A 27,623-nucleotide genomic window follows, 5' to 3' on the forward strand; every position below is an offset into this window, starting at 1 on the left:
GTACGTAATATATCTCATTCATATATTAATTAAGCAAGTTTTTTGATACTTCAATATTAATTAAGAATATCTGTTTTTTGCAGGTTGATTATGACGATTCATATTATCCCGTATGGTTTCACGATTTGGTTCAAGGTCCAGTAGCAAAGGTCACCACATCACCTATGTATTTCACACGAGGATTTACCTTTCACATATACGAGTATGGGAGACATCGGGCAACGAGTAACTACGGAATATATGTGAAAGGTGAAACAGACTTTTACGGGATCTTGCAGGAGATTATTGAAGTGAAATTTCTGGGGTGATTGAAGCTAAAATGCGTCCTCTTCAAATGTGAATGGTTCGATCCTGTTGTGAAACGAGGGATTCGGTATAACAAATTTGGTGTTGTGGATGTCAATTTTGGGAGAAGATACAACAAATTTGAGCCTTTCATTTTAGCTTCACAAGCCGACCAAGTTATCTTCCTTCCTTATCCTCGCATTCGAACTTCCGGGATAAACTTGTTAGCTGCTATCAAAATTACACCTCGTGGATGCATTGTCGCTGGAGAAGAATCGCCTTTACAAGAATAAGACGCTATCACTGAAGTTGAGGTACCTGAACAACAAACTGATGAAATCCTTTTGATCGACCCGGAAAACTTTCAATATGAAGATCTTCCCGAAGATGCGACAGATGAAGCACGTGAAGACGAGTTCGAGGGAAGCGACGATGATGATTGTACTGATATTCATGAGAACGAAAACGATTTAGAGTGATGTAATATTGATGAGAACGAAAACGATTTAGAGTGATGTAATATATGTAACAAATGTTGTATTTCTCTATTGTAATGTTTGTTTAAGGAAATATTGTTTTTATATCATCTTAATGTATGTCTAACAAATGTTGTTTTATATAATATGTATTTCTTTAGATTTTAAAAAATTATTTGGAGTTTTAGGGTTTAAGTAGGCGAAAGAGTAAGAAGAAGTAAAGAAGAAGATGATGATGTTAGATGATATGTGACTTTGGGGTTTAGGGATTTCATTCTCGGGGTTTAGGGTTAAGCGTAGTAAAGTCCTTGTAAAAATAACACGGGCCTGGTAACTTCGTCGTAAATGAAAAAAGACGGGCCTGGTAACTTTGTCGTAAATGGTTAAATCGATTCCTCGTAATTTCGTCGTAAATGAAAAAAGACGGTCCTAGTAACTTTGTCGTAAATGGTTAAATCGATTCCTCGTAATTTTTTTCGTAAATGAAAAAAGACGGGTCTGGTAACTTCGTCGTAAATGAAAAAAGACGGGTCTGGTAACTTCGTCGTAACATTACGTGGAGTTTACGACGAATGTCTTTCTCTATATATTGAGACGCCGCAGAACGAGGCAGCCTCGTTCATTCCTCCCAAACTCCTTTGCTCTCTCCCTCTAAGGTACCCACTCTCTCTTCCTTTTTTTTTAGTTAGTTAGTTTAGGTGGTTAGTTAGGTAATTAGTTTAGGTGATTAGTTAGGTGAAGGAATAATAGTTTAGGTGATTAGTTAGGTGACAAAATAATATTTTAATTATGTCGTAATTGATTAAATTTATTTTAATTTTTTTTAGAAGGTTCCTAGGAGGAAACCATCAGCACCTACTTATTCTCAGTTGTTTGGCGATGGTTCCGGAGCATCTTCTTCCGGTTCATCATCTTCCGATGCAGTTCCAGACTCTCAGACTTCTCAGAGAGTTTCTTGGAGTCCTCCTCCTCCACCGCAGATGCCTCCACCTCCTCCTCCAGCGGCTGCACCTCAGCCTGCCCCAGCAGGTGCAGTTCATCCAGACTTGTGTGTGTCTTCATATGCACCATACGCGAGATATACGGTGGAGGATTTGCTTGGCCAGCCTGGACGGGAGGGTTTGGATGTTTTAGACCCCGATAGACCGCGAGGAACTTTTTGGTAAGTTATTTATTTTTATAACATTAAAATTTAAATTATTTTTATTTTCTAACAATTAAATTGTTTTTTGTTTCAGGTTTGGGGCTAACAACCGTGTTAGCCAGAGCGTTTCGAAGACGATTAAGGGTTACTACGACAGGGCATTTCCGAACTGGAGCATGACACCATATCACGTTAAGACCACTTGGTTTAAATGTTTTGCGCTAAGATTTTTCAGTTTAATTAAATTTTCACTTTTAAATATTATTTTTTATTTTTAAATATTTATTATTAATTGTAATTTCTTCAAAATTTTTGTGTTTCAGCAAAAGTGGCATTGGTCTTTGGGAATCACCGAGAGGGTGAAGAGGGAATTCGTTGCAAAGGCAAAGACCCGCCTTTGCAACATTGTCTTCGATTGGAAGGACAAGTGGGAGATCTACAGGTATGAGGGAAAGCTCGCTGAGCTCACGACGGATGTGTGGGATGGCATCATCGCCTATTGGAAGCTACCCTCTTCGATCAAAAAGGCCAATTCGTGCTCTGCTTCTCGAAGAACGAAGGATAAAGATGGTCATTTGCCCATGTTTCACAGAACCGGACAAAAATCTCATGCAGGAATCCGTCTAGAAGCCGTAAGTTTTGTTTTTAATATTTATTTTAAAATTTTCAATTAATTTAAATTTTAATATTTAATTTTTTTTTTGTAGTTAGAGAACACGGGAGTCTTACCATCACTGTCTGAGCTATTCAAGATGACTCACGCCACATCCGACGGACTTTTTGTGGATCCTGCATCTGAGAAACTCTTCCGTGCAGTGGCTACTCGGATTGAAGAACGGGAGACGCAACTAACCCAGCAGTCTCCCGATGGATTACCCGTCACATTGACCACCGAAGAGGTCGACAGAATCTTCGAAGAGGTACAACTTAAAATTTTTGTTTACATTAATTTTAATATTTTAACATAATTAACTATATTAATATATGTTTTAATTTTATAGGTGGCTCCTAAAAAGAAGGGACGGACAATCGGCATTGGCTCTGTTAACGAAGTTGCAAGGGCAACTTCGTCATACACTTCGAGACTGGATGAAGAGAATTCTCAGATGAAAGCTCGATTGGATAGCCAACAGGTTCGTTTAGACTCTCTTGAGGATCTGCTAGACGTGATGGTGGTGGCAAACCCGACTATGCAGAGAATGTTGAGTGAGAGACGAGCCGCTCTTGGGTTGCCAGTACGGGATCCCGAAGAGTCCGATCCAAACCGTCAACAGCCGAGCAACCCCACCGACTACTTCGAGAATATATAGTTTTTTTATATTTCGGTTTGTATTATGAATTTAAATATTATTGTATGACTTTTAAATACTTTTTTAAAATATGTTTTTCATTTTCATATTTCGTTTTAAAATTTAAAATTTAAAATTTAAAATATTCTAAATTTCTAATATTAAATATATATTTAAATTTATTATATATAATATAATAAGAATTGTTGTAAAATCCTCGTAAACATTAAATGGAGTGTACATCGAAAGTTTACGAGTGATTAACATCGAAACTTTTACGAGGGTTTTACATCGAAACGTTTACGTGGGCTTTACAACGAATTTGTTTACGTGTGCTTTACATCGAATGCATTACGTGGACTTTACCACGAAGCGTTACGTGTCTTTTACGACGAAATATTTCTTTTCGCTTTACGAGGAATTTATTTCGTCGTAAACGTAACAAGTCATTTACGACGAAACCTCCGTTACGACGGACGTTTAACAACGAAACGTCTTTCAAGGTTAATTCTTCGTAACTCCCCGTTTACGACGAATTAACCTCGAATACTGCCTTCGTAAAAAATATGTTTTCTTGTAGTGTATGGAAATAATCACAAAATTAAGTTTTTTTTTTGAAAAAATCACAAAATTAAGTTTCGTGATATTTCTATGCCTGGTTTGATTCTGAAGTGATTTTGATTAAAACTAATTATTTTCAAATATGTATACACAAAGCCAAGTTCATTTTAGCTGATGTATACAAACATAGATTACAATTGAAATCATTTCTTTTGATATCCTCAAAACTAGCTTTACGCTATCTTTATGGGCATGTGAGCCTCATCCAAAAGAAAAATAGAAAACAGACGAATCAGAATCTATTAAGAGGTTCGGACGAGGTAGTCCAAGTGGAAGGACAGGCCTGTGGTGGCAACCACCATCCGGGTTCGATCCTCCCCATGCGGAAACTACCCTGCCTCATCTGGACACCAAAGCGGGTACTGGACCTTTGAACTCAGGGAAAAATTTCCCGGGTGAAGCTGGCATGCTGCCTGACCGGGCCCAGGGATTGACCCGCGAAGCGGGGAACCCTGGATTAAAAAAAAAAAAAAAAAGAATCTATTAAGAGGAACACACGAAAATATATGGTCATTTGTTTAAAAAAAAATATATATATATGATTATCAACAAAAGAAACGACAATGTATATATAGAAGCGTTTTCTTTTTGTTTATATATATACACATATATATATGTGTGTGTGTGTGTGTGTGTGTTGAAAGGTTGGTGGAGCTCAAAACCTTTTCCATTGACTCTTTTGTGGTAAGAAGAGAAGAATCTGATGCCCCAAAGACGAGTCTAGTAGTCTTATTTAGGTACCTTTTCTTTTTTCCCCCAAAATTAGCAAATAAAAAGATAATTTGAACTAGTTAACAAGTCAAAGTAAATCTTCCGAGACTAAACTACGACAAATAACTAGAATATATGTGGTCTTGAGCTAGAATCATATAAATAAATACTTCTCTCTATTTTCATGTAAACGACCGGTTATTGCTCAATGTCACCTTCATATATAATACATCAATACTTCTTTCGTTTTATATAACATATTAACATGGCACTGATATGGACATCATCAAATTTTCTTCCGGTGGACGTCTTTATATATGATATTATATTCCATTTTAATTCGAGTTCGCATTTTAAATCGATTTCGCCATCACATCTCAGAATATGAACAATTGTTGAATATGAACGTTGACTGCAAGGTCTATGACATGTCACAATTGTTTAAATAAAATTTGGAAGAAAAAACTCACAGTTATAACTGTTAGTGGATAGATTATTCGAACGGTCCAAATCGGATATTCGAAAGTACATAATAATTAAGTAGGAATTATCCAAAAAAGGGTCATAATCACAATAGTATATATCATGGACTGCTCCAATAGGGGATAACGGGTGATTGATTTGGTTAATCCTCTCCTATTAATTATCGGGGCAACATTTGAAAAATAATCCTTTGAATGTCTATCCACTCTCTTCTTTATACCCAAGATCGAACATGGCCATAAAGTATATACCTCCTGGAAATACCAAAACACTACAAGTGTACAGTTTTAGTCAGAAGACCAGTGAGTTTAGACAATTTCATGCACTAGCGCATATTTGACTTGATAAACCTTGTAAAATATTTTTCAATGCAGACTAAAATCTATGGGCCAAACCAAATCGACCCTTTAGTTTATTGGTTAAGATTTGATATTGCTTGTGTTATATTAAATGAGTTTTGGATTAATCCTCCCGTGCTAGACGAATAAGTTAACTACTAACGATATCAGAAAACTATATAATTAATGTATATCATCTATATTGTTATGAACTTAAGGTTATGAATCCGTAAGTTGTGTGCATTATTACTTAATCATAAGTTACCCTTATATACGGGAGTTACAAAGAGATAAAAAGAAAGACATAAATATGGAAAGTGTACAAATACAAGGAAAAAGAAATAGAATTTTATTTTCTCTAAAGCCTAAGTCGTCTCTCTCTCCTCTTCATGTGGCCGCCTCTCTCTCTCTCTAGGGTTGGGCCGTCTCTCTCTCTCTCTCGGTATTGGACCGGTTATAGACCGGGCCAGTTATAGACCAGGCCGGTTATGGACATCCATCATATGGTTTATAACAGTCCCCCTTGGATGTCATAACCATACAAAGTTCGTAATACGCTTTGGATGTTGCCTCATTAAAACCTTACCAGGAAAACCCAGTGGGACAAAACCATGGTTAAGAAAAAATAGTACAACACGCATTACTCCTCCTGTTCTGAACATCACTGAAAATCTTTCAGTCTACGTATCCCAATCTCCGTATATGTCCTTCAAATTGGCGCATCCCAACCTGATGGTTGAGCTTCATGGATACCAATAACTAATGGTCTCAATATCAAGGCAATGCGCCAATAGTACTTAAGGTTAGGGACGTGTATGTCTTTAGTGCCTTATGGTCGAACATGAGCTAAACATATAGGAGATTCTCGGCAAGAACACATGTCTGGCCTAGTATGGCTTGTCTATTACATCAAGGCGCCAATGGTACTTGGGTAATGGACTTTACCGGACCAAAGACATATTTCTTGTCCTTCTTGGGACCAAAGGATCTGTGTCCAAGTCAGGGATATTCACGACCATGTCCTTCTTGTGGACCAAACAGATCAGTGTCTAAAAGAAGTGATCTCACGCCCATGTACTAGATAATGGGTGAGACTGGTCAACATTAAATCCCTTGAGTACCCTTTTCTGTATATACTATTTGATGCACAAGGATTCCATTGTTAATGTACTCAAGCTGTAGTCCCAAACAAAACTTTGTTTTCCATGATCTTTCATCTCAAACTCTTTCTTGAGATATTCAATTGTTTGGGAAATTGTACCTAGAGGTTCCTAGGATATTCAGATCATATACTTTGATGATTATCAATATTGTTCTCGAGAACTTGTTGTACTTTCAGCTCAATGCCCTCTAGTACTTTCATTATCTAGTGGATCATATAAATATGCAGCCACTACATCAATTTGCTGCAAGTCTACTTTTTCTCTCTTATATAGCCAGACTTATGAGAAATCTGAAAGTAGTTGCATCCACCACATGGGAGTATGTCTCTTCATAATCTATTACTAGTCTTTGTGAGAATCCTTGTGCAATATCAGCTTTATATCTCACGATTTATATTCCTCACAAGACCCTTTTATATCCACTGGTTTTAACAGCACATGGCGTTTTAATCATATGACCAAATACGCATTTATTCTTTAAACTATTTAACCCCACGTTTCCATTCAATCCAATTTGTTATACGAGTGCACACTCTTATACTAACGTGGGTTCATGATCCTCGCTTATATTCATAAATTCAAGTGCTACCTTGTATGCAAATAAATTATCTTATGTCGACATTCTTTATTGTGTTCCATTATGTTCCAGACATGATATAATCGATTGAGATTCATTATTATCAGGACCTTTAATACTTTGCAGCTTGGCGTCCAAAGCTGCATTGTTTGGTACCTGTACCTTAGAGCCGGCCGGCCTTATCTCTATGTCTGGTATGGTTTCCTTGACCTCGGATTTTTTTTTATCATTCTATGCACCTTTCTCTTTTTTTCCGAGGATTCTTATCTTTGGAACTTATTGGTCTATCTTGTATAGACTCTGTAGCAACTTGACTATGTCTCTCTTGGACATCAATTTAGTTTGTGCTTTACAAGCTGGTTTATATATGACTTAGTCATTCTTTTTCGGGTCAGCAAATGTGTCTGACATTTGATTAGCTAGCTTTGTAAATGTATAATCTTTGGACGTCTATTTCACATTCTTTAGTCCGAAGATCTTGCCAAGATAATGATGGTCGATGCCATTCTGTTTCTCTTACCAGCTTATTATTTTCTCCCCCTAATGTTGGATAGTCGGATCCATTAAAATTTGCAATCCGTGTTCTTGGCCACTAAATAGATCACCCATATTTGGCTCAAGGCACTTCATTATTTGTGGGAGATTCATATCCAACATATATCCTCATCCTCTTCTAAGGATCCATCTTAGACGGCACATATATTTGTGGTGAGAATATCTATGCTCACTTAATGGTCTGATGCTTATTAGTTAAGATGTATGTAAATTTGTGTATCCCCAAGCCTTGGACTGAGAGTTTGGACCTATGGATAATGGCCAATATAGATTTATAAAAGAATTCAGCCAAGCTATATATAGTATGGACATGTGCGGATTTGTCCTCACTGCCCCCTCATGGACATACTATAATCTTTAAGTGCTTTGGGACATCATGGCCTAATGAGTTTCCCTTGTGTTCATGCTACACACATGAGATTCTATGGGATAACTCTTTGTGCCTTTTCTAATATCAATTTCGCATCATGTTTTGGACCATGATGGCCAATCCGGTCATACCATAAAGTGTATAATTTCGTGGGTAAACAATTTTAGTTACCATGACTATTGCCTCTATCATACTGATCTTGGCATAGTCTAGATCAATAGAGAATGCATGTATAGTTTTTTAGAACTCATTATGGCCTTGGGCTATTTTATACATATATCTGAAGGACCTCTTTGTTTCCTTCGCCCATTGTTTCAATATGGAAACCATTCATTCTTATATCTCTATATAATCTCAATGGATTTTTCTGGGTGAATATAAAGCATCTAAATGCTTGCCCTTATACATATCTGACCATAGCCCTTAATGTGTACCATACCCGCAAATCATATTGGCGTTTTCAAAAATCATTCATTCCTTTTATTAAGTTTTAATAAAACAAGTTCATAGAAATGAAAAACATAGAAATGAAAAACATCAAAACAAAGAACATAGAATTTAGATTACAAATGTCGAAATCAATCTTCAGTTTTTTAGACAATCTGAACTTTCATAATCCATAAGATCGTTCTTCTCATGATTGAAGTCGTTTTCATCATCTTGGTAAGTCATATGGGCTTCAGGATTCTTCCCTTTCAAGCTCTCTTGATAGAGGTCAACTAGATGCTTGGGAGTCCTACAAGTATTAGCCCAATGATTGCTCATTCCACATCTATGGCACACGTATTTCTCTGATTTAGTCGAGTGTTGGGGTTTGAAAAAAGATCCACGGCCACGACCATGGCCTCGTCCGAATGAGCCACAGTCCCGTCCATGGTCTCGACCATTTCCTCGCCCGTGGCCAAAGGGTCTTCGACCGCGGCCACGTTCGTTCGATTTGTCTCGACCACAGCCATGCTGGCCGTTTCCTTGGACGTGGTTGGACTCTTTGTTGTCCTCTGTAGCGTGTGCATCAGGTAGTGGAGCTGATCCAAGTGGTCTCATCTGACTATTTCTCATTAGTAATTCATTGTTCTGCTCAGCGAGCAAGAGACAAGAAATAAGATTAGCATAGGTTTTGAAACATTTTTCTCCGTACTGTTATTGTAACAACACATTGCTTGCATGGAAAGTGGAAAAGGTTTTCTCAAGCATATCATGTTCCGTAATATTTTCACCACACAATTTCATTTTAGAAATAATCTAAAACAGTGCAGAGTTATATTCGTCCACAGGCTTATAGTCTTGGATCCTCAGATTTGTCCAATAAAATCGAGCTTTTGGTAAGATCACCGTTCTCTGGTGATCATATCTAGTGGATTCTCAATGGTTAGGTATTGATCTTTGAGACTCTCAGCTAGATGATGACGAATATGGTTCTGTAACGATCCTTTTCATTGGTATTATTGTTCTCGGTGATAAACTCACCGAGTCTCTTGGATTTCATGATGATCTTAGCATCGAGCGCCCACTAAAGGTAATTGTTTCCAAATAGATTTAGGGCAGCGAAATCAAGGTTGTTGATTTTCGATATCTGAAGTTATAGATTAATATTTTTAGATCTTTTAGGAATAGTTTTTAATGTTTAAACGATTAGGGTTTTATGTTCAAACAATCAAACAAGCCTTCACAGCCAAGATCTATGCCTCACGGCCAATGAGCAAGCCGCACGGCCATGGATGCAAACTAGTTCGTTTTTATGCATTTAGATTGTCGTGTAATTGCAATCCTAACATGGTTTGTTTATATCAGTTCATGATGCAATCAAAACAAGAAAACCTATCGGCCAAGCAAAGATCAAGCCACACATCTATTTGATTCAATTCAACACCCTTCCTAGAATAAGTTCTAATTGTAATTGCAATCAATCAATGTGATTAAGTTATGGTATGAATGCAACAAGGCCACACGGCCACAAGTATGATCAAGTCTAGAACAGTTTAACCTAATATGTAGTTTCAGATTTCGATTTTAAAATAATCTAAACTAGGTCATTAGGGTTTTAGTTTAAACAAGCCAAACAATCATATTCGAGTTTGAACAATCCTAACAATAGTTCTAGGTGATCAAATCAACCAATCAATGTTCAATTTCAAACAATCAAAATCGATTTTCAGAATTAGGGTTTTAGGATTTCGATTTTATTAACAAGCAATTTCAATTTCAGAATGATCAAATTCAATCTCAATCAATCAATCAATCAATTTTAATTAATCAATAGTTTTCGAATTAGGGTTTAGGGATTTCAAAAATTCTATCTTAGATCAAAGGGATTTGATTTGAGATTCAAAACTTTTAAGGTTCTGATTTTAATTGATCAATGGATCAATCTCGATTTTTAGGGTTTGGGGATCGAACTTATAGAGCTTCGATTTACTCGCTTAGGGATTGATCTATTATCCTATGGCTTTCATCTTAGAGATTATATTTTAGGGTTTCATTCTTTACAATCAACCAAATTCGATTCATTATGTTCTTAGAATTCGAAATACCTTTAGTTTAGTTGTTTGTAGAAACCGGACCACCAAGAATGAACCTCGAGCTTAGACACGATCGGGACGCGAGCTGGCTGGGACGCGAGCTGTACACGAGCAGTCTTGGACGCGAGCTGGAACGGAGTCGCGAACAGATTAGGGTTCGTCGGTATCGTCGGGTTCGGATTAGGGTTCCAAAGCAAATCGGCGCGCACTGTATATGTGCGTGAGGGCGCGTCGGTGGTCAGATCGACAAGCGGTTTGCACTGACTGATTCGTCTCGGTCAGGGCTTTGATTTGATATCTTGATCGTTTTCTGGGTCCTCACGGTTTGGGAGAACGGACTCTTCGAAGTTCCAAGGCATATTCCTTTTCATTTAGGGTTTTAGGGTTTTAGCGATTTGGTTTTAGGCTCAGGGTGTTAGAGGCTATCGTGCTTATAACGTGTTATGAACTTAAGGTTTAGGAATCTGTAAGTTGTGTGTATTATTACTCAATCATAAGGTGTCCTTATATACGAGAGTTACAAAGAGATAAAAGGAAAGACATAAATATAGAAAATGTACAAATATAAGGAAAAGGAAATAGAGTTTTATTTTCTTTAAAGCCTAATCCGCTTCTCTCTCCTCTTCATGCGGCCGCCTCTCTCTCTCTCTAAGGTTGGGCCGTCCCTCTCTCTCTTGGTATTAGGCCGGTTATAGACTGGACCGGTTATAGACCGGGCCGGTTATGGACATCCATCGTATGGTTTATAACATATATATAATATTGACGCAGGTTAAATCCAAATTTACATACACAAAATGGTCATCAGCGCAAAATCAATAATACTAAACTAATACTTATACGCGAATTTTTTTTCAATACGTAGTAAAGTTTACTGGCCAAACCGAATGGATACTTTAGTTTATGGGTTAAATTACATATTGCTAGCGTGTATGAAAGGAGTTTTGGAATTAACCCTCTAACCGGCCGGTACGAATAAATTAACTACTAACGATTTTTAAAAAATATATAAACAGTGGTACACCTACAGAACAATACTGACGCTGTTTGAATTAAAAATTTACACACACAGAAAGGTCATCAGTCCAAAATCTTTTTTTTTCTAAAAATAAAATAAAAATTTGCTCCAAGCCAAAGTTTGGAGCTGGTTTACAAGTGAAATAACCGAGGCAACATCGAACCGGGAACATCAGTCCAAAATCTTATACATTCATTCCATGCGATTTATTTCATCGATGTGTTACTTCCACATGTCCATGTCATTTAAAGGAGCCTTAGCTAATTGATCATCTCACGGAAGGTTAAGAGGAAGACTCAAGTCAATTACTTAGCTGGTGTTAAATATAGGGTTATATAAAGAAATACAGTATAAATTATGTCTGGAAAATTTTATATTGAACAAAAAAGGACGTTTTTCTTTTGAAGTGAACTCCATAATTGGACGAGACGCAAAGGCCAATTGGAAAAAAGAATTACATAAAAATTACATTAAACCCACAAAACTCAAGAATGCCGAAGTAAAAACGAAAAATAGGGGGTCAAAGAGCCCTATTGAAAACCTTTTGACCCGGTGAAAGGATGGCCATGGGATCAAACATAGCTTTCCTATCAACGAATCTCGACCATCGGTTTCCAAAGTGACGAATCCACTCCTCTCGAGACTTGTAATGAGGAAGATACAGTTTGAAATCTATTCCATTTTTGACACACCATTGAACAATCTCCTGATTTTGAGCCACCAACTTATCGACCGATGAAGCTTTAGCACCGGGAGGCACGAACCGAAGCAATGCCACAATGTAGAATATCTCTCCTTCCGGTAAAACCACGGAAGTACGGTCATCCCACCTGATAAAAATTAATCATTCATAGTTAATACTTAATACCACTACTAAATAGCAAAAAAGTCAATTATAAAATCATCAAGCCGAATATAAAAGGACTATCGGTCAATAAAGATAAAGTTAGGCAGCCACTTTGTCTCTTTGCAGTAATCCATTCGAATGATTTCATTTTCTTACGTCTACCGGTTAGTACCAGCAAATCTCGTTTTCCACATAAAGTAAAAAATCTTAAGACAAAACTAGCCTCGGATCCATACATCATAGCTCAGTAAAGTACAAAAAGATTGTCAACTAAAAAACGAAAATTAGTAAATAAAATTAACTGTAGCATATTGTGGGTCCCATTACCGTATCTTTGTCCCCACAGATTTCAACTTTCAGACACAACTCTTTCCCAATATGACGCTAACCTTAACGACGGCTGCAATCTAACTCCGTCACCCACCCAACCGTAATACCTAATACGGCATCGTATTACTAACCTTAAAACTATTGATTAACACGTGCCAGAATTAAAAAAAAACTTAACTAGACCGATCTTGTAATAAATGGTCTTCTTTAAGATAGATAGATTGCCTTGTCGAACCCAAAAAAGAAGAGATAAAAAATGGGTCCTAGTAATAAAAGAGAGATGGTGATATTCACCTGCTTCGCAAGAGTGGGTAGACCAGCATAGGCCCACCGACTCCATTCTTGACAAGCTCCTTGAAGACCTTCTGTTCGAAATCTCCGATGTCACGCTTCGACACGAAGAGGTTAAGCCAAGGGTGCGGCGTTTCCCACGTGCCGTTCACTTTTGCGATCTCCTCGGACCGTTTTACTCTCAGTAAAAAGTCAACGTAAGGCAGATCCACCTCGAACCTCAACCCTTCGTCAAATCTCAGCCGTCCGAGCAATCTCTCCATTCTCTTTCAATAAAGAAAAAAAAACAGGTCAGGGGTATTTTTCAGTACATATGTTTGGCAAGGATGAACAGATACATGCCACATAAAACGATGCTAGATTTTTAGTCATTTTTTGGGACCGGTTGATATCAAAACCATCAATGTTGTTTACTTGAGAACGTTAGCATATAAAAAATATAAATACAACTCTAACGCGTGACCAATGGACATGTCACAAGTGTGTCCTAACCTAAATAATTGAGGTAGAAAGGTAACTATGGGTTTCAATGAGAAATGAAGACAAAGGTCGTTTTCGTAATAACGTGGTGAAGAAGAGGGCACTTGAAAGAAAGAATCACATTTAATTTTAATTTTCTTTTGTCAGAAAATCCAAAATGGAAGATACATTACCCAATGTATGGTCAGTTTCATATTATGCAGTCAGACAAGAGACTGTATAATTCCCTTTCAACACCCTATTATATTTCCTTATTCATAAATTATATTATCTTTTTTTCTTTCACTATTTTTGAATCATATGCTATAATCATGGAGGTCGAGAAAACTCAAAGCGGTCCTGAATTAAATACGTGTCGAGTCAATATTAGCGAGAAAAAAACGGGCCCGTTTGTGGAACATCCGAAGCTTCCGCCACCGTCGGATCATAAAAATGAACGGTTGCTTTAACAGATTATTGTAGAGAGTTTGAAAGTTACCTTGTCGACGCTTGAGTTGGAGTCAGAGTCTCTATAGTGAAGAGCAAGTTCGAGGCAGTAAAGAACCGACCCGGAAGACTGTGGGAGTCGAGTCGGGTCAAAGTCTTGGTCTGGGTGGAGTGGAACTGTAGGCCAGCCGTTGACCGGGTCGTCTCCGTTGACGAACACGAAGCCCTCCACGTAATCAAACGAAGACTCGTCCTTCTGACTCACAAGCCACTCAGCGTCCCGAGTAAACTCGTCGAACTCGGCGTACACTATTCTTATCCACCTCACCTAATACAATCATTTATATAAAAATTAAAAATCAGTCATCATTCATTTTTTTAAAAATAAATCCAAATTCTCTGATTTTGATTGGATTAAATAAATATCAAATTGAGATTATAAAATATTATTTTAATTTTGGGGTTTTAAGTAATCACCATATCTGGTGCTGGCTGAAGCAAAACCCTAGCTCTGGTGATGATACCGAACTGGCCAAGACCACCTAAAACAGAGAAGAAGAGCTCTGAGTTCTCCATCTCCGAGCAAGTAACGACGTCTCCATTTCCCGTTACCACGTCTAGCTCCGTTACATTTGACGTCTGTGGACCGTAACGGAACGCTTGTCCACTAACGCCGGCATTAGACAACGTCCCGCCTACCGTCAACCCGAGGTAATCAGTCCACGACCTCGGCGCCAAGCCGTACTCCGAAACGCACCGCTTCAGCACATTTTCCCATAATGCCCCTCCGGAGACATCGACAAACGCCGTACCACCATAATGTCCAACCTCGAAATGATTCTCCGCCGTTGACCGCATATCTACGACAAGCCCTCCTTCCGCCATGGACTGGCCGTTGATCGAATGGCCGTTTCCACGGGCCGCCACCGTGAGTTTATCGGAACTCAGAGCTGCTCTCACTGCTCCGGCGATATCCTCCGATCCTACCGGTCTGACCACGGCAAGAGGCTTCACACAGTTCATGCCACCAAAGTCCTTCCCGGCGATATCGGCCGCAGCGCCGCCGCATAAGATTTCCCCTTGGATGTTGAGTGACTCAGAAACACCGTCGGAAGATTTGCCGGTGACGTTCAGGACGGAGGCAGCGTCGGACTCGTTGTCCAAGAAGTATGGCTCTATGTAAGCTATCATTCTTGTGTGTTGTTGTGTGATTAGCTATTCGAGAGACTCTAGCGTAGGTGGAAGCTTTTGGAACTAAACTCTTTTTTTTGTTTGTCTGTGGTGAGAGAAGCAGTGGCTTAGCTATAAATAGCCACTGAGTTCAGCATTAGGATTATTCTTATTTTACTGTTTGATTTTTTAAATTTCATTCGGCCGTTGAAATCAATATGTTATTTAATAATGTATTTTTGATTCGTTTTGTTGTTTAAACGAAGATATTGGATTTAATTATTGGAAAATTTGTTTTTCAAGAGCAAAAAAAATGATAACTATGTCTTTTTAAACTAATCTCATATATTTTATGTTCTATTACGTTAACTATTTTCAAAACGGCAATAATGCCCTTAAAATTGTAATTTTTAAATATAATAAATAATGAGTTCGATCAAGCGGGATCGATCGATCCGAAATTACAAGGTCGAACAGATCGATCGATCCTGATCATTATGCAGAACAAAAAAAACGCGGAGCATATACTGATCGATCTGGTCCATTTCACTCAATCAGCAAAAGTCGATTTCATACAGATCGACCGATCTCGAATTATAGACCGATCGATCCGTGGAAGCATAGATATGAATCATGGTAGAAATAATGTGAAAATTTTGTGAACAATCAATGAAATATAGAAGACGGCGTGAGAAGAAGGTTACCACTTTTTTTTTTTGCTTTTTTGTTTTTTTTAAATCGATTTTTTCAAAATATGAAAGTGAATCTTTCCAAATATTTTGTTTCCATATTTTTAGGAACTGATTTCTTATCCGTAGAATACGGCTAATATGTAGAAATCGGTTTCTATAGGTTTTTAAAATTATAGTAATGTGTAGATTTTGGTTTCTACATGTTTTAGATTTACAGTAAATCTGTAGAAGTCAGTTTCTACGTGTTTTAGATTTATATTAATGTGTAGCTTTTGATTTCTGAAGATTTTAGATCGGTAGGTTAAACGCGGAATGTGTATTCTAAATATTTTTAGAATACTCCTATTTACGTAGATCACGTATTCTAAACATTGTAGATTCAACGAAAAAAAGTGGATTTCGTTTTCTACTTCGTAGAATGCCTTTTTTACTTTATTTAGAACAAAATCTAAATATTATGATTTAAACATTTTTAGAATTGAAAAATATCACTAAGTTCATATAAGTATTTTATCAATAGTTACTATTTTTCAATTTTTTTTTGTTTGTAAAACTATTTATTAAATTTATTTTCAAAATATTAAAAGGTATTATAAATAAAAATGACACAAAATAGATATTATTCTAAAAAGACATAATTATCAATTTTTTTGCTCTAAAAACCAATTTTCCTGAGTTATGTGAAGATAACTAAAGGAGGAAAAAAAAGAAAAAGATTCAACGATTCTTAAAAGAATGGTTAAAGGATCCTCAAAATCTGTCCCGTGCCCAAAAAGAAAAAAAGCAGAAAATCTTTTTTTTTTTTTTGGGAAAAAAGAAAGCAGAAAATCTAAGAAATTAATTGTGTAATAAAGTTGGTCTGTATGCTTACGGCATTATAAATACATGACGTAGTTATTGTTTTTTCATAAAAGCCAAGAAAATGAGTTTCCATCACCATAACTCAATGAGCTAGTTGAAACAATTGGCCAAACAAACAAGGGCAAACAAAGAGAACTGGTTGAAATAAATGTTTCCATTAAAATCATGTTTATTTTTAGATTGACTATTAACACAGATCCACAGATACAACAATGTACCTGATTGTTATTCTTCCGATGAAACATATGGGCATAGGTTAATCATTTCATTATATACGTTACAGTTTTTTCTTTTTGTAAAACCAGTAGATGTTTTATTTTTTCAAGCGTACCTATCTTTGGTACAAATAAAGTTCTAATTTCCTTAACTGAAAATTTGTTTAATCCAGCAAACCTTAACACACAAGATACGGAGTAGATACTGTTTGCCAAAACAATTTGATGAAAATGTTAGCGATATGTCTGTAATCATTATTACTGATTGATATAATCAGTCTAACGCATGTAATGATTTCACATAAATTTGCGTATACTGTTCGCTAAACATGTTTCTGTGATTCTTTTAAATCAGTGAAATGGGTAGCTAGTATTTTGATTATAAAGTTTGGATATACAAGTATAATAATTATATTTTGGTTATAAAATAAATTTGGATTTGTGTTTAAGGTTGAGGGTGTTAATTTGTAGTTCATGTACTATTTGAATAGCTACAAATTATGATTAGTAGCTATTTAGCCACAAATATATATATATTTAAAAAAAAAAAATTGACTGTATTGTAGTTATTTGTGATTAGAAAATTCTAGCACAAAAATAAATATGGCTAAATACAATTTTCTGTAGTGTAACTATGTTTTTATGATAGCTTCTAAATTACTGAAATATGAAACAATCACTCCAAGAAATACCCCATAATTACACACCTAGGCATGCAGAAGGTAGTTCGGGTCGGGCAAAATCTCACCGAAGTGAACCAATTTTTTTTTGGTTCGGTTCAATTTTCAGTTAGCTCGGTTTAAAAAAAAAACTACCGAAGTTTTTTGTTTTCGGATAAATTTTTGATTTAAATTTAAAAAAAATTGGTTAATTTCGGTTAGTTCGATTATTTCTGTTCAAATTTTGTTAGTTTGGTTTGGTTATTTCGGTTAGTTTGTTTATCTTGATTCAAATTTTGGTTTGTTCAGTTGGAAATTTTGGTTAAAACTACTGTCTGGATTTTTTTATAAAAAATGAATTAATCAGTTACCGAACCAAAATTCATTTTTTTAACAAATTGAATCAAACTAACCGAAAAATAAACTTTTTGGTTCATTTCGGCAACTTCGATTAATAATCTCAGCCCTAATTATACCATTACTCTTATATATGCTTATAAATTGGATTAGTCGATTCACTCATATTGTAAGTATATTGAGTTACATATATTCTTTCAAATTCAAACTTAAGTAAAAATAGCACTAACACTGTGATTGTAAGATATTATAGTCAGCTAAATATTATGAAAAAATATTTCAATAATAATAATTATAAATTATTTTAGTCAACTAAACATATAGCGGATTATGTTATTTAATTATTATATGTAATCATCTTATAAAATAGATAGATATAAGGAAAATATTTCTATTAATTTGAAGTATATAGTTATTTTATATAGTATAAAGTATGTTTTAAACTAATAATATTTATATTTTTAGTATCAAGATTATTTTTGTGAATTTTTTTATGAAATCACATTATATAAAAATATAATTTTTGTTTTCATCTAAGAAAAAATATAGATATAAAGAAAGTATTTTTATTACTTTGAAAGTATATTTTCTTTGTTAAAATATGTTTTAAACGTAATATTACTATTTTGTGAACTTTCCTTTTTAATGAAATCATATTATATATACATATATTTTCGTTTTTAAATTTGTTTTTAAACTTTATAAATGTTTTTTTTATTATATATGTTATCTGGAAAATATAGAAAGGATACTACATAAAAAGTTAATAATTGTATTTAAATTAAATATTTTTGATTGATTTGTCGTAAGAATTAACGTGAGCGCGACATGTATGAAACTGACTTCTCAAATAATATTATAGAGATATGTGTAAAGCGGTTATATAAAAACGATAATAATATACTTCCTCCGTTCCATAATATAAGATGTTTTGAAGAAGATTGATGTTTCAAAATATAAGATGTTTTGATATTTTTAAAGTATTTTAACTTTATTAGAAACTGATTGACCAATAATATTTTACTGTATTATTTATGATTGGTTAATTTATTTTAAATTTATGCTATTAATGATATTATTTTCTAAAAAATTAAGTTTTTTAATTCTTGTGTTTTATGCAAAACATCTTATATTATGGAACTGAGGGAGTATGTACTTCGATGGACGATGGACGAGATAATACTAGGATGGGTAACTTTATAGGAAGTCTTCGTATTGCACTTTTTAGTGGCCATTCAGTTTAGTTTGTTTTTATTGTGAATTCAATAAAAGTGGAAGTTTCAATATTCTCAATATATAATCATCCACTAGCGTATGAATTAGAGTGAAATGGTTCCCGAGAGTTTTGGGATTAAAGTGAAGGTCATGTGGGAAAAAATATTGGACTAAACCTATATCAATAAGTCATGTTTTTAATTTAATATTTTTTCCGTTTCTGAATATACTATTTTTTTTGTGTGTTTTCACGTAGATTAGAAAATAACTAATGCACATTTTGCCTAATCTTTGTCTTTAATATGTTGGTACTTTTGCTACTAGATCTGTTAGAATATTACTCTTTCTCAATTTTCTTAGTTAGTTCTAGAGAGAAAGAAAACTAACTTAAAAGAAAATCAGAAAAACAAATGTTAAAAATACTTAGGCAAGTAAATTTTAAGCAGATCCATCACATTAGATTCCATCTTCTTCTTGGGATGAAGCTCCTATTCATCATCATAGTCTGGCTTGTTCAAATCCAGTTCTTAGGTTGTGTATGATTTGATCCTGTAGACATCTCTCGATTTCACCTTTTAAGATTCTTTCTTCTAGTTTCATTTTTGCTTTCACGTTTTTTTTTTTCATTATTTTTGGTATTTTCTTAAGTTTTTTCTTTGTACTTCAGAAAAAAAAAAACTATAAAGAATAAAATGAAACCGAACGTTGCTCAAAAAAATTGTTTTTACTCATAAAGCATTTAAGAAGTTACCATGAATACACACTGACTGAATTAATTTTAAATGAAAAAACATTAATTGTATTAAACAAAATTTTTTTTGTGGAACAAAGAAAAAATCCAAAAAATAGTATTTTCAGGAACGGTGGAAAGAAAATAGAGATATACAACTAAATTATTGTTCTAAAATAAAATGTTACTTTTGAATACCTTTTAAAATTTCAAAGGATAAGTACAATTTAAAAAGATAACATAGGATTATTTATACTTTTAGGAAAAAAAGGTAATCATTTTGTGTTGTTCCGGTAATAAACAGTAACGCGTTTTATTGAGTAATTTTATGCTATGTTCTCATTTATTTCACATGCATAAAATAAAACGTTAATAAATGACCCACACGTAGAACGACATTCGTCTCTCTAATCGCAACCTTCAATTATTGTGGGTTTACTATTGATTTATATACTGTAATAATCGTGGGGCATTCAAATTCACTTTATCATATGAATATAGCTGACTTAGGTATTAAAAGTTACAAAATAAATATCGTGACCGACTTAACATTAAAATGATGTAAAAGAGGACCGAGTAAAGATTAAAATATAAAGATTTTAGGAGGACAATTCCTAAATCCCGCCCGAATTAAATTAACTAATTCCGGAATCCTGTCCCATAAAGTAGTTTAAAACACCAATGGAACCTAGTAAATATCCTATTCAGGTTATGAATAGGGAAGGCAGGAGAGAAGCGGATCCTATGGATTACCGGAGAACTACGTTTTAACTCCTCTTCACTATTTTCTGGTTTTAAAATTTGTTGTGCAGGAGATCCGCATGCAGATAATATTTTTTTGTCTTTTCTAGAAAAAAGACATATCTGCTACATGCAGTTTTGTATATTAGTATTTAGTGGTGGTTCACTCATTTTTTTTGACCGATAAATGATTTTATTACAAAATAATTATATATTTAATATTCTTATATAAAAAAAACACATTTTCATTCTATTTAACTTACAACTTTTACAATACAAAATTTTTTAATTGTTTACTTATTTTTTTTTTGTTAGAAAATTTATCTAAATTATTTATACGATGTGTGCGTTTTTTAATTATGTAAATGTATAATATTGTACTTAAATATATACATACATATATATATATATATATATATATATATATATTAATGGAAGATAGACACATTTGGTCAATTGCTAATATTTTCATATTTTAATTTTAAAAATACAGTTTCATAATTTTAATGCAATATTTATTGTTATTTATATATTGTATTTATATATTATGTATTTTATTGTAATTTTTATTATTTAAATATATACTCTATTTTTAAATTGTTTTTCTCATTATAAACTGTAATCAGACGTTAAAATTGTAACCTGATTCGATATCAAAATCATGTATTTTTAAATTCAAGTAAAAAATTACAGTTCTTTAAAAATCATAAAAATTTCATATGTTTTTAATATCTGTCTAAATAAATTAGTTTTCCTCATATTTTATATCATTTAATTTTTTCATTTTCATATCATTTTAGATTCTAACAATGATATAAAATTGTATCAAAATAATTTATAGTTATACTTATATATATAGTTACTTAATTTAAAATTAAATTAAAATTTAAAATCCGGTTAGATCCGTTTGATCATTGATCCGACTATAATAACTGTAATAAGCTGTTTGATCTGCACTTTTCCGTTTGATCCGCTTTGATCTGCACTTAATCCGCTTGATCTGCATGATCTGCTTGATCTGCACCGCTTGAACTGCTTTTACCATTCGAACTCTTCAGGTTCTTTTTTTTTTTTTTTTTTTGCTAACTCTGTCTGTTTCTAATATCGATAATCAGAGAAAATGTTCCTCTACTCAATTAACCCAGCGACGATTTATAATTGTATAACATTCACGACTAATAGAATGTAACAAAACGATCATAGGAATATTGCACATAAGTGTACATAACAGTTAAGGAAGATTTTGAAGACTATAAACAATTTAATAAAGAAAATTAAAATATTTAATAACTATGAAATTATATGTAAAAATATTTTAGTTAGGTAATTTTTAACTATTTATACATATTTTAATACTATAAACAATTTTAAGGGAAATTTTGAAGACTATAAAAATTTAGTAAAAAAATATTTATTAAGGTAATTTTGTTTTAAGTTTTAACTACTTATACATATTTTAAGATTTCCATTTCCAGTAAAATATATCTTTGAGGAACAAAAGTTAAAAAACAACCAGTTAATATTTTTTTGTTTCTTTTTAAATAACAAGCATAATATTTATTTAGACAAAATTACAGTAACTTATAAACAACATGCATACTATATAATCAATCCATTAATGATAAAATATATTCTTAATTATAATCCATTACTTATCAAAATGCATACTATTAAAAAATAATCCATTACTTAATGATAAAAGTATAAACTTCATATTTATTAGTAATTTTGTTTTATTGTTTTAATTTTTTTTAAAAAAAATTAAAAAATGAAAAATAATATCTGAAAATCAAAAATAAAATCTGAAAACAACTTATGTGTCTTCACTATTTGCAGATTTTAACAATGAAAATTTTGATTTATTTTAATGGTATTTTAAAATATTTGATTGATATGTTTATTATTTTTAAAAAATTACAGTTATTTTTTTAGAAAACTAGAAATATACAGAATAATCAAAAACCAAAACCGAAATCTGAAAATAAAAAACGAATAACTAAAATTAAAAACAAAATCTAAAAAAAAAACTTAAATCTAAAACCCAAAAACTAAAAACTACTAAAACAATCAACACCTTACTAGTATATATTTAAATTTTTTTTGATAACAATAGATATAAGTTTCAACGCTAACAAACTATGTGGATTATTGGTGATAATTGTCTACGTAAACTGATCATTACCCACAATCTGTCTATAAACACTGATGAAACCGAAATATCAGCAACATAACGGTTAAAAAAAAAAAGTACTAGAGTTAGTTTTATTATTTTTATCCTCCATCGAGTACACCAACTATAGTATCGACAACGCAGACGTCGCATAGAAAAGGGTTTGAAACACTCGAATCCCCAAATTCAGTTGATAGAATAGGAATGTGTATACTGGTCTCTATTCTAGGTATTACAAGATCGGAAAATATACAGCCCACTTCAATACTGATGACCAATTATTTATTTTGCTTTACCGAATTATATCCGACATATTTTAACGCGGATATGCCTTATTTTGCTAAAAAATAACTATTATACAATTTTCTTTCTATCACAAGATGGTCACTTTTTTTCTTTTTTTTTTTGCTAAGAGCATCTCCAAAAGATTCCTCATAACTTCAAATATAAGATTTTGTGTGCTCCAAAAGCAATCTTAAAACCTTAAATTTTAAAGTTTTGTACAATGAAACCTCAAATATAAGATTTTAGTGTACAAACCTTATATTTAAGGTTCCTTACTTTCTAGTCCTTTTGCTTTTGTAACTTTCAAATAATGTTATTAACTTTCTTGTTACATCATTTTAGTCATTTTTAATACAAAATATTTTATTAACAGTACAAAAAAGATTATATAAAAATAGTATTACATCAAACAAAAACAAAATACAAAAAATTGAATACAGGATACAAAATAAAAAAGTTCATTTATCATTTCAAAATGCCTCAATTGATCATATATGTGAACATTATGGAAGTCATTATACCGAATAATTATGTAACTTATTTAAATTTAATGAATTAGTTTGTATGTTTTTACATGGAATATTTTAATATAATATTTATAGTTTTGTTTATAATACTTTATAGTTATTATAATATAATAGTTAAGTTTTGTTAAACACAAGGAATGACTGTTATGTAAAATAGAAAAGTTTAATATAAGATTTTTTTGCTTTTGGAGAAAAATACCCTCAAACCTTCTATTTGAAGTTTTGCAAACCTTAAAATATGAGAGATTTTCTACGTAAGTTAATATCATCAAGAATAAAAAAAGGATTTACAAAAAAGTTATCCTAGAGTCAATGCTCCCAAAGCAAAAAAAGTAAAAACAGAGAAGCATTATGAATTTAAGTGAAAAGTGAGATCTCCAATTAAGTGAGCCACAAAGATAGAAGGTTTCTGAAGAACTTCTTCCAAGGATGATGTTCCTCACGTCTCGATCAATAAGCCGGAATAAAGAGGCTGCCGTCATGAAGACGGTCACTTGTTTCATTTTAATCCGATAAAATTGTTATTTTAATGTTAATACACACGTAACAAAACAAAAAGGATAAATGTATATATATTTATTCAAAACTCATTTATTAAAATGCGTTAGAGCACAAAAATAGTTTAAAAGCACAAAGTAAACGAATTGATTAAAAACTTGCTTAAAAATCAGTATCGCCTTACTAACGAGCACGCAGGTCTTGTGTCATCGTGTACTTAACAAATTTGACTTGATAATATAATTTGGCGAAAGCATGTTTGACTAAATAATAATTATTTTTCAAATAGATTAGATAATGTAACTGGAACGCATGTACTAATATACAATATATTATGTATACATAATTTATTATGTATTTTCAACTTAAGCTGATCATGTCAAATGTATTTTCTATTTTCTTTTCATTTTTGGATTAGAACGTTAAATGTATCTCCTCGACAAAAACAACAAAATAAAATGCACTCCTTGTTAGAAATCCCACGATCTTATTGTGATATAATAGTAGTAAAAGAAATTTGAATATGACATGTAATCTACTGATAGGTATGTGTTTACTTGTCGACAAAACTAGGAATAATTTTAATCTCGGCGCTTTTGCACAATACAATAAAATTTTAGTTCTAGGCCACATTGTGAAGTGTGGATCGCGTAGCAACATTAAATGGTAGGTTGTTTTAATAACGTTTTATACAAAAACACTAGTTTTTTTTCGTGTGCACATACAAAAACACTAGTTAACTTGACAGAAAATAGATTAATGTTTGCGATACCACTAAAGCCGTTGGCTTTTAATTTCTTTTACAAAAATTGAAAGATCGGTCACTATTTTATTTTGAAGTCAAAACAGTCGTGTAAGCTAATTTATAATATCTATATTCCTAAAATAAACTACACAAAGTTTTTTTTTTAATTTGTACATAACTAATTAACTAGTGCTAACTACTAAGTAAAAAAAAAAACTTAATTTTTTTTTTTTTTTATTGATGATTTATATATAGATTGACTTTCGAACCAAGATTACCGACGACGTTGGCTTCTAGAACCAGACTTTATCTCTCCCTCCGGTTTAATATTTTATCTGCTTTTTTTTTTTTTGGGTAGGAAGATGGGAGAAAGCCTCCCAATTTTATTAAAAAGAAAACTTCAAACTACACTCGAACTTGTCGTGGCCGTAATGAGCCATCGACATCCTCTCGTATCAAACTAACAAGCTTTATCGGAACAACATCAAAACGATGAAAACCAAAAGGAAGATAAATAGCAAGGTTAGCTAAACCATCAGCTTAGCGGATATCTTCCCTACATACATGAACAATTCGGACCAATCAATCCCTCGTCAAGAAGCCATGGCACAGACGTACCAGGAAAGACAGCCGGTGAGTATCCTCGATCCCTGTCATAAGAAAGCCCACCACCATTTTAGAATCAACCTCCACCTCCAGCCTACTACTTATACATAGTAGACCCCCCCCAAAGCTCCGCCAGGGGTGCAGAACACCTCCCTATATTGAGAGCAAATCCACCACACCACTCACCATCACCATCACGCAGCCCCCTCCGGCCGACGCCAGTCCCGGATTACCATATGATGCTCCATCAGTATTAAGTTTCATCCACCCCATCCGAGGAGGCGTCCATCCAACCATTATCTCCACCCTTTGGTCAATAACCCTGTTTTCCTCCTTTGCCTTCTTAACACACGTCACTTCTCTGGCCAAGTAAGAACTAAACTCTATCCCTCCAAAGTCGATTATCTCCAAACACGCACTACAAGAAAACAGCGGTATTCTGACGGACATTCCGACGGACATTCCGACGGAAAATGAAATCCTCGGAATATCCCGAGGAATTTCCGAGGAAATTCCGAGGAAACACAAAATTTGGTTTCCTCGGAATTTCCTCGGAATATACCGACGGAATTCCGAGTAAATATCAATCCGTCGGAATATTCCGAGGAAATTCCGACGAAAAATGTGTTCCTCGGAAAAAACCGATGAATTCCGAGGAAATATTATAGCCGTTGGAGAGCCGTTGGGGGATTTTACAAAATTCAGAAGAAATTCCAACGAACTAGCCGTTGGCGTCGGAATTCCGTCGAAATTTCCTCGGTCTGTCGGCAAGATTTAAAATATAAATACAAGCAGTCCTCTTCCTCTTCATTCACTCCATATCTTCATCCTCCCTCTTACTCTATTTACACACGAATTTGATTCATAAAAAATATGTCTTCTTCAAATTATTTTCGTTCTTGGATCGATCGACCTCATTTGGATCCGAACACGAGATTGCTTACGGAAGAATACCAACGAGGTATAACCGAATTCATGGGGTTAGTTCACCGACAACCGGAAGCAAAAACAGGTATGTTAAGATGTCCTTGCTCTAATTGTAAAAATAGAAAGGTTATTAAAGAGTGGGATGTTTGGACTCATCTATATTTGAGTGGGTTTACACGAAGTTACAAAATTTGGTATCATCATGGGGAAACTGATTATGAACATGGTAGTACTAGCGAACCTAGTGTATACCAAGCCCCAAGATGATCGATCGATGCGTTTTCTGACATATATCCATCGATCGATCTGTTTATACAAAAACTTACAAGATTTTCCGAGGACATTCTGAGGAACGCTTGAGATTCTCGATCGATCGATGGGATAATCTAATCGATCGATCACATTGTTACGCTTTGGTCCATCTTAGTGATCGATCGATGCGTTTTCTGACATATATCCATCGATCGATCCGTTTATACAAAAACTTACAAGATTTTCCGAGGACATTCCGAGGAACGCTTGAGATTCTCGATCGATCGATGGGATAATCTAATCGATCGATCACATTGTTACGCTTTGGTCCATCTTAGTGATCGATCGATGCGTTTTTGGATATATATATACATCGATCGATCCGTTTATAAAAAAACGTACGAGATTTTGTTCTCGATCGATCACATTGTTACCCCAAACCCTGTTTCCTCGGAAAGGCCTCGGAATATTCCGAGGAAATTCCGAGGAACACCTGATATACTCTATCAATCGATGCGTTTTGGTACATATATCCATCGATCGATCCGTTTAAAAAAAATTGGCGTATTGAAACCCCAAACACTAGTTCCTCGGAATATTCCGACGGAATTCCGAGGAAGAAAAAGGTTTCCTCGGAATTCCCTCGGAATAATCCGAGGAAATTCCGAGAAAATAGAGTTTTTAAACCGAAAACAATGTTTTGCGGTTTGAATAACACCTATATAACCCTTATTAAGTGTCTTACGTTCATTATGAAGTCAAAAATTTGTTCCTTACCGTATAATTAACACTTTTCCGATTGTATGAACGAAATCCCACAACATAAGAGAAACACTTATACCTTTTAATGAACGGTAAAGTGAATACTTTCAATTAGTTTTGAAATTTGTTATTTCATGGTTTATGCTCATCTATACAAAGAATCCTCAATGGTATGCATTACAATTGTATAAGAAATGAAATACGGCAAAAAAAATTGATGTTTTGAAACCCCAAACACTAGTTCCTCGGTATTTTCTCGGAATATTTTCATTTTACCAGGCAAATATT

The 27,623-nt window shown here is 33.8% G+C and overlaps 1 protein-coding gene across 1 annotated transcript; it reads right to left on the minus strand.

Moving 5' to 3' along the window:
- Positions 1–11,904: 11,904 nt before the first annotated feature.
- On the minus strand, positions 11,905–15,378 carry LOC106421388 (cytokinin dehydrogenase 7). Its single transcript, XM_013862239.3, has 4 exons — positions 14,401–15,378; positions 13,976–14,251; positions 13,021–13,283; positions 11,905–12,379 (listed from the first exon to the last, which is right to left on the minus strand). Exons 1-4 carry the CDS (start codon positions 15,112–15,114, stop codon positions 12,070–12,072), a joined length of 1,563 nt encoding a protein of 520 aa, XP_013717693.1. The 5' UTR covers positions 15,115–15,378; the 3' UTR covers positions 11,905–12,069.
- Between the last annotated feature and the right edge of the window lie 12,245 nt (positions 15,379–27,623).

Source organism: Brassica napus, chromosome C9, assembly GCF_020379485.1.
Source record: "Brassica napus cultivar Da-Ae chromosome C9, Da-Ae, whole genome shotgun sequence".
Classification (NCBI taxonomy): domain Eukaryota; kingdom Viridiplantae; phylum Streptophyta; class Magnoliopsida; order Brassicales; family Brassicaceae; genus Brassica; species Brassica napus.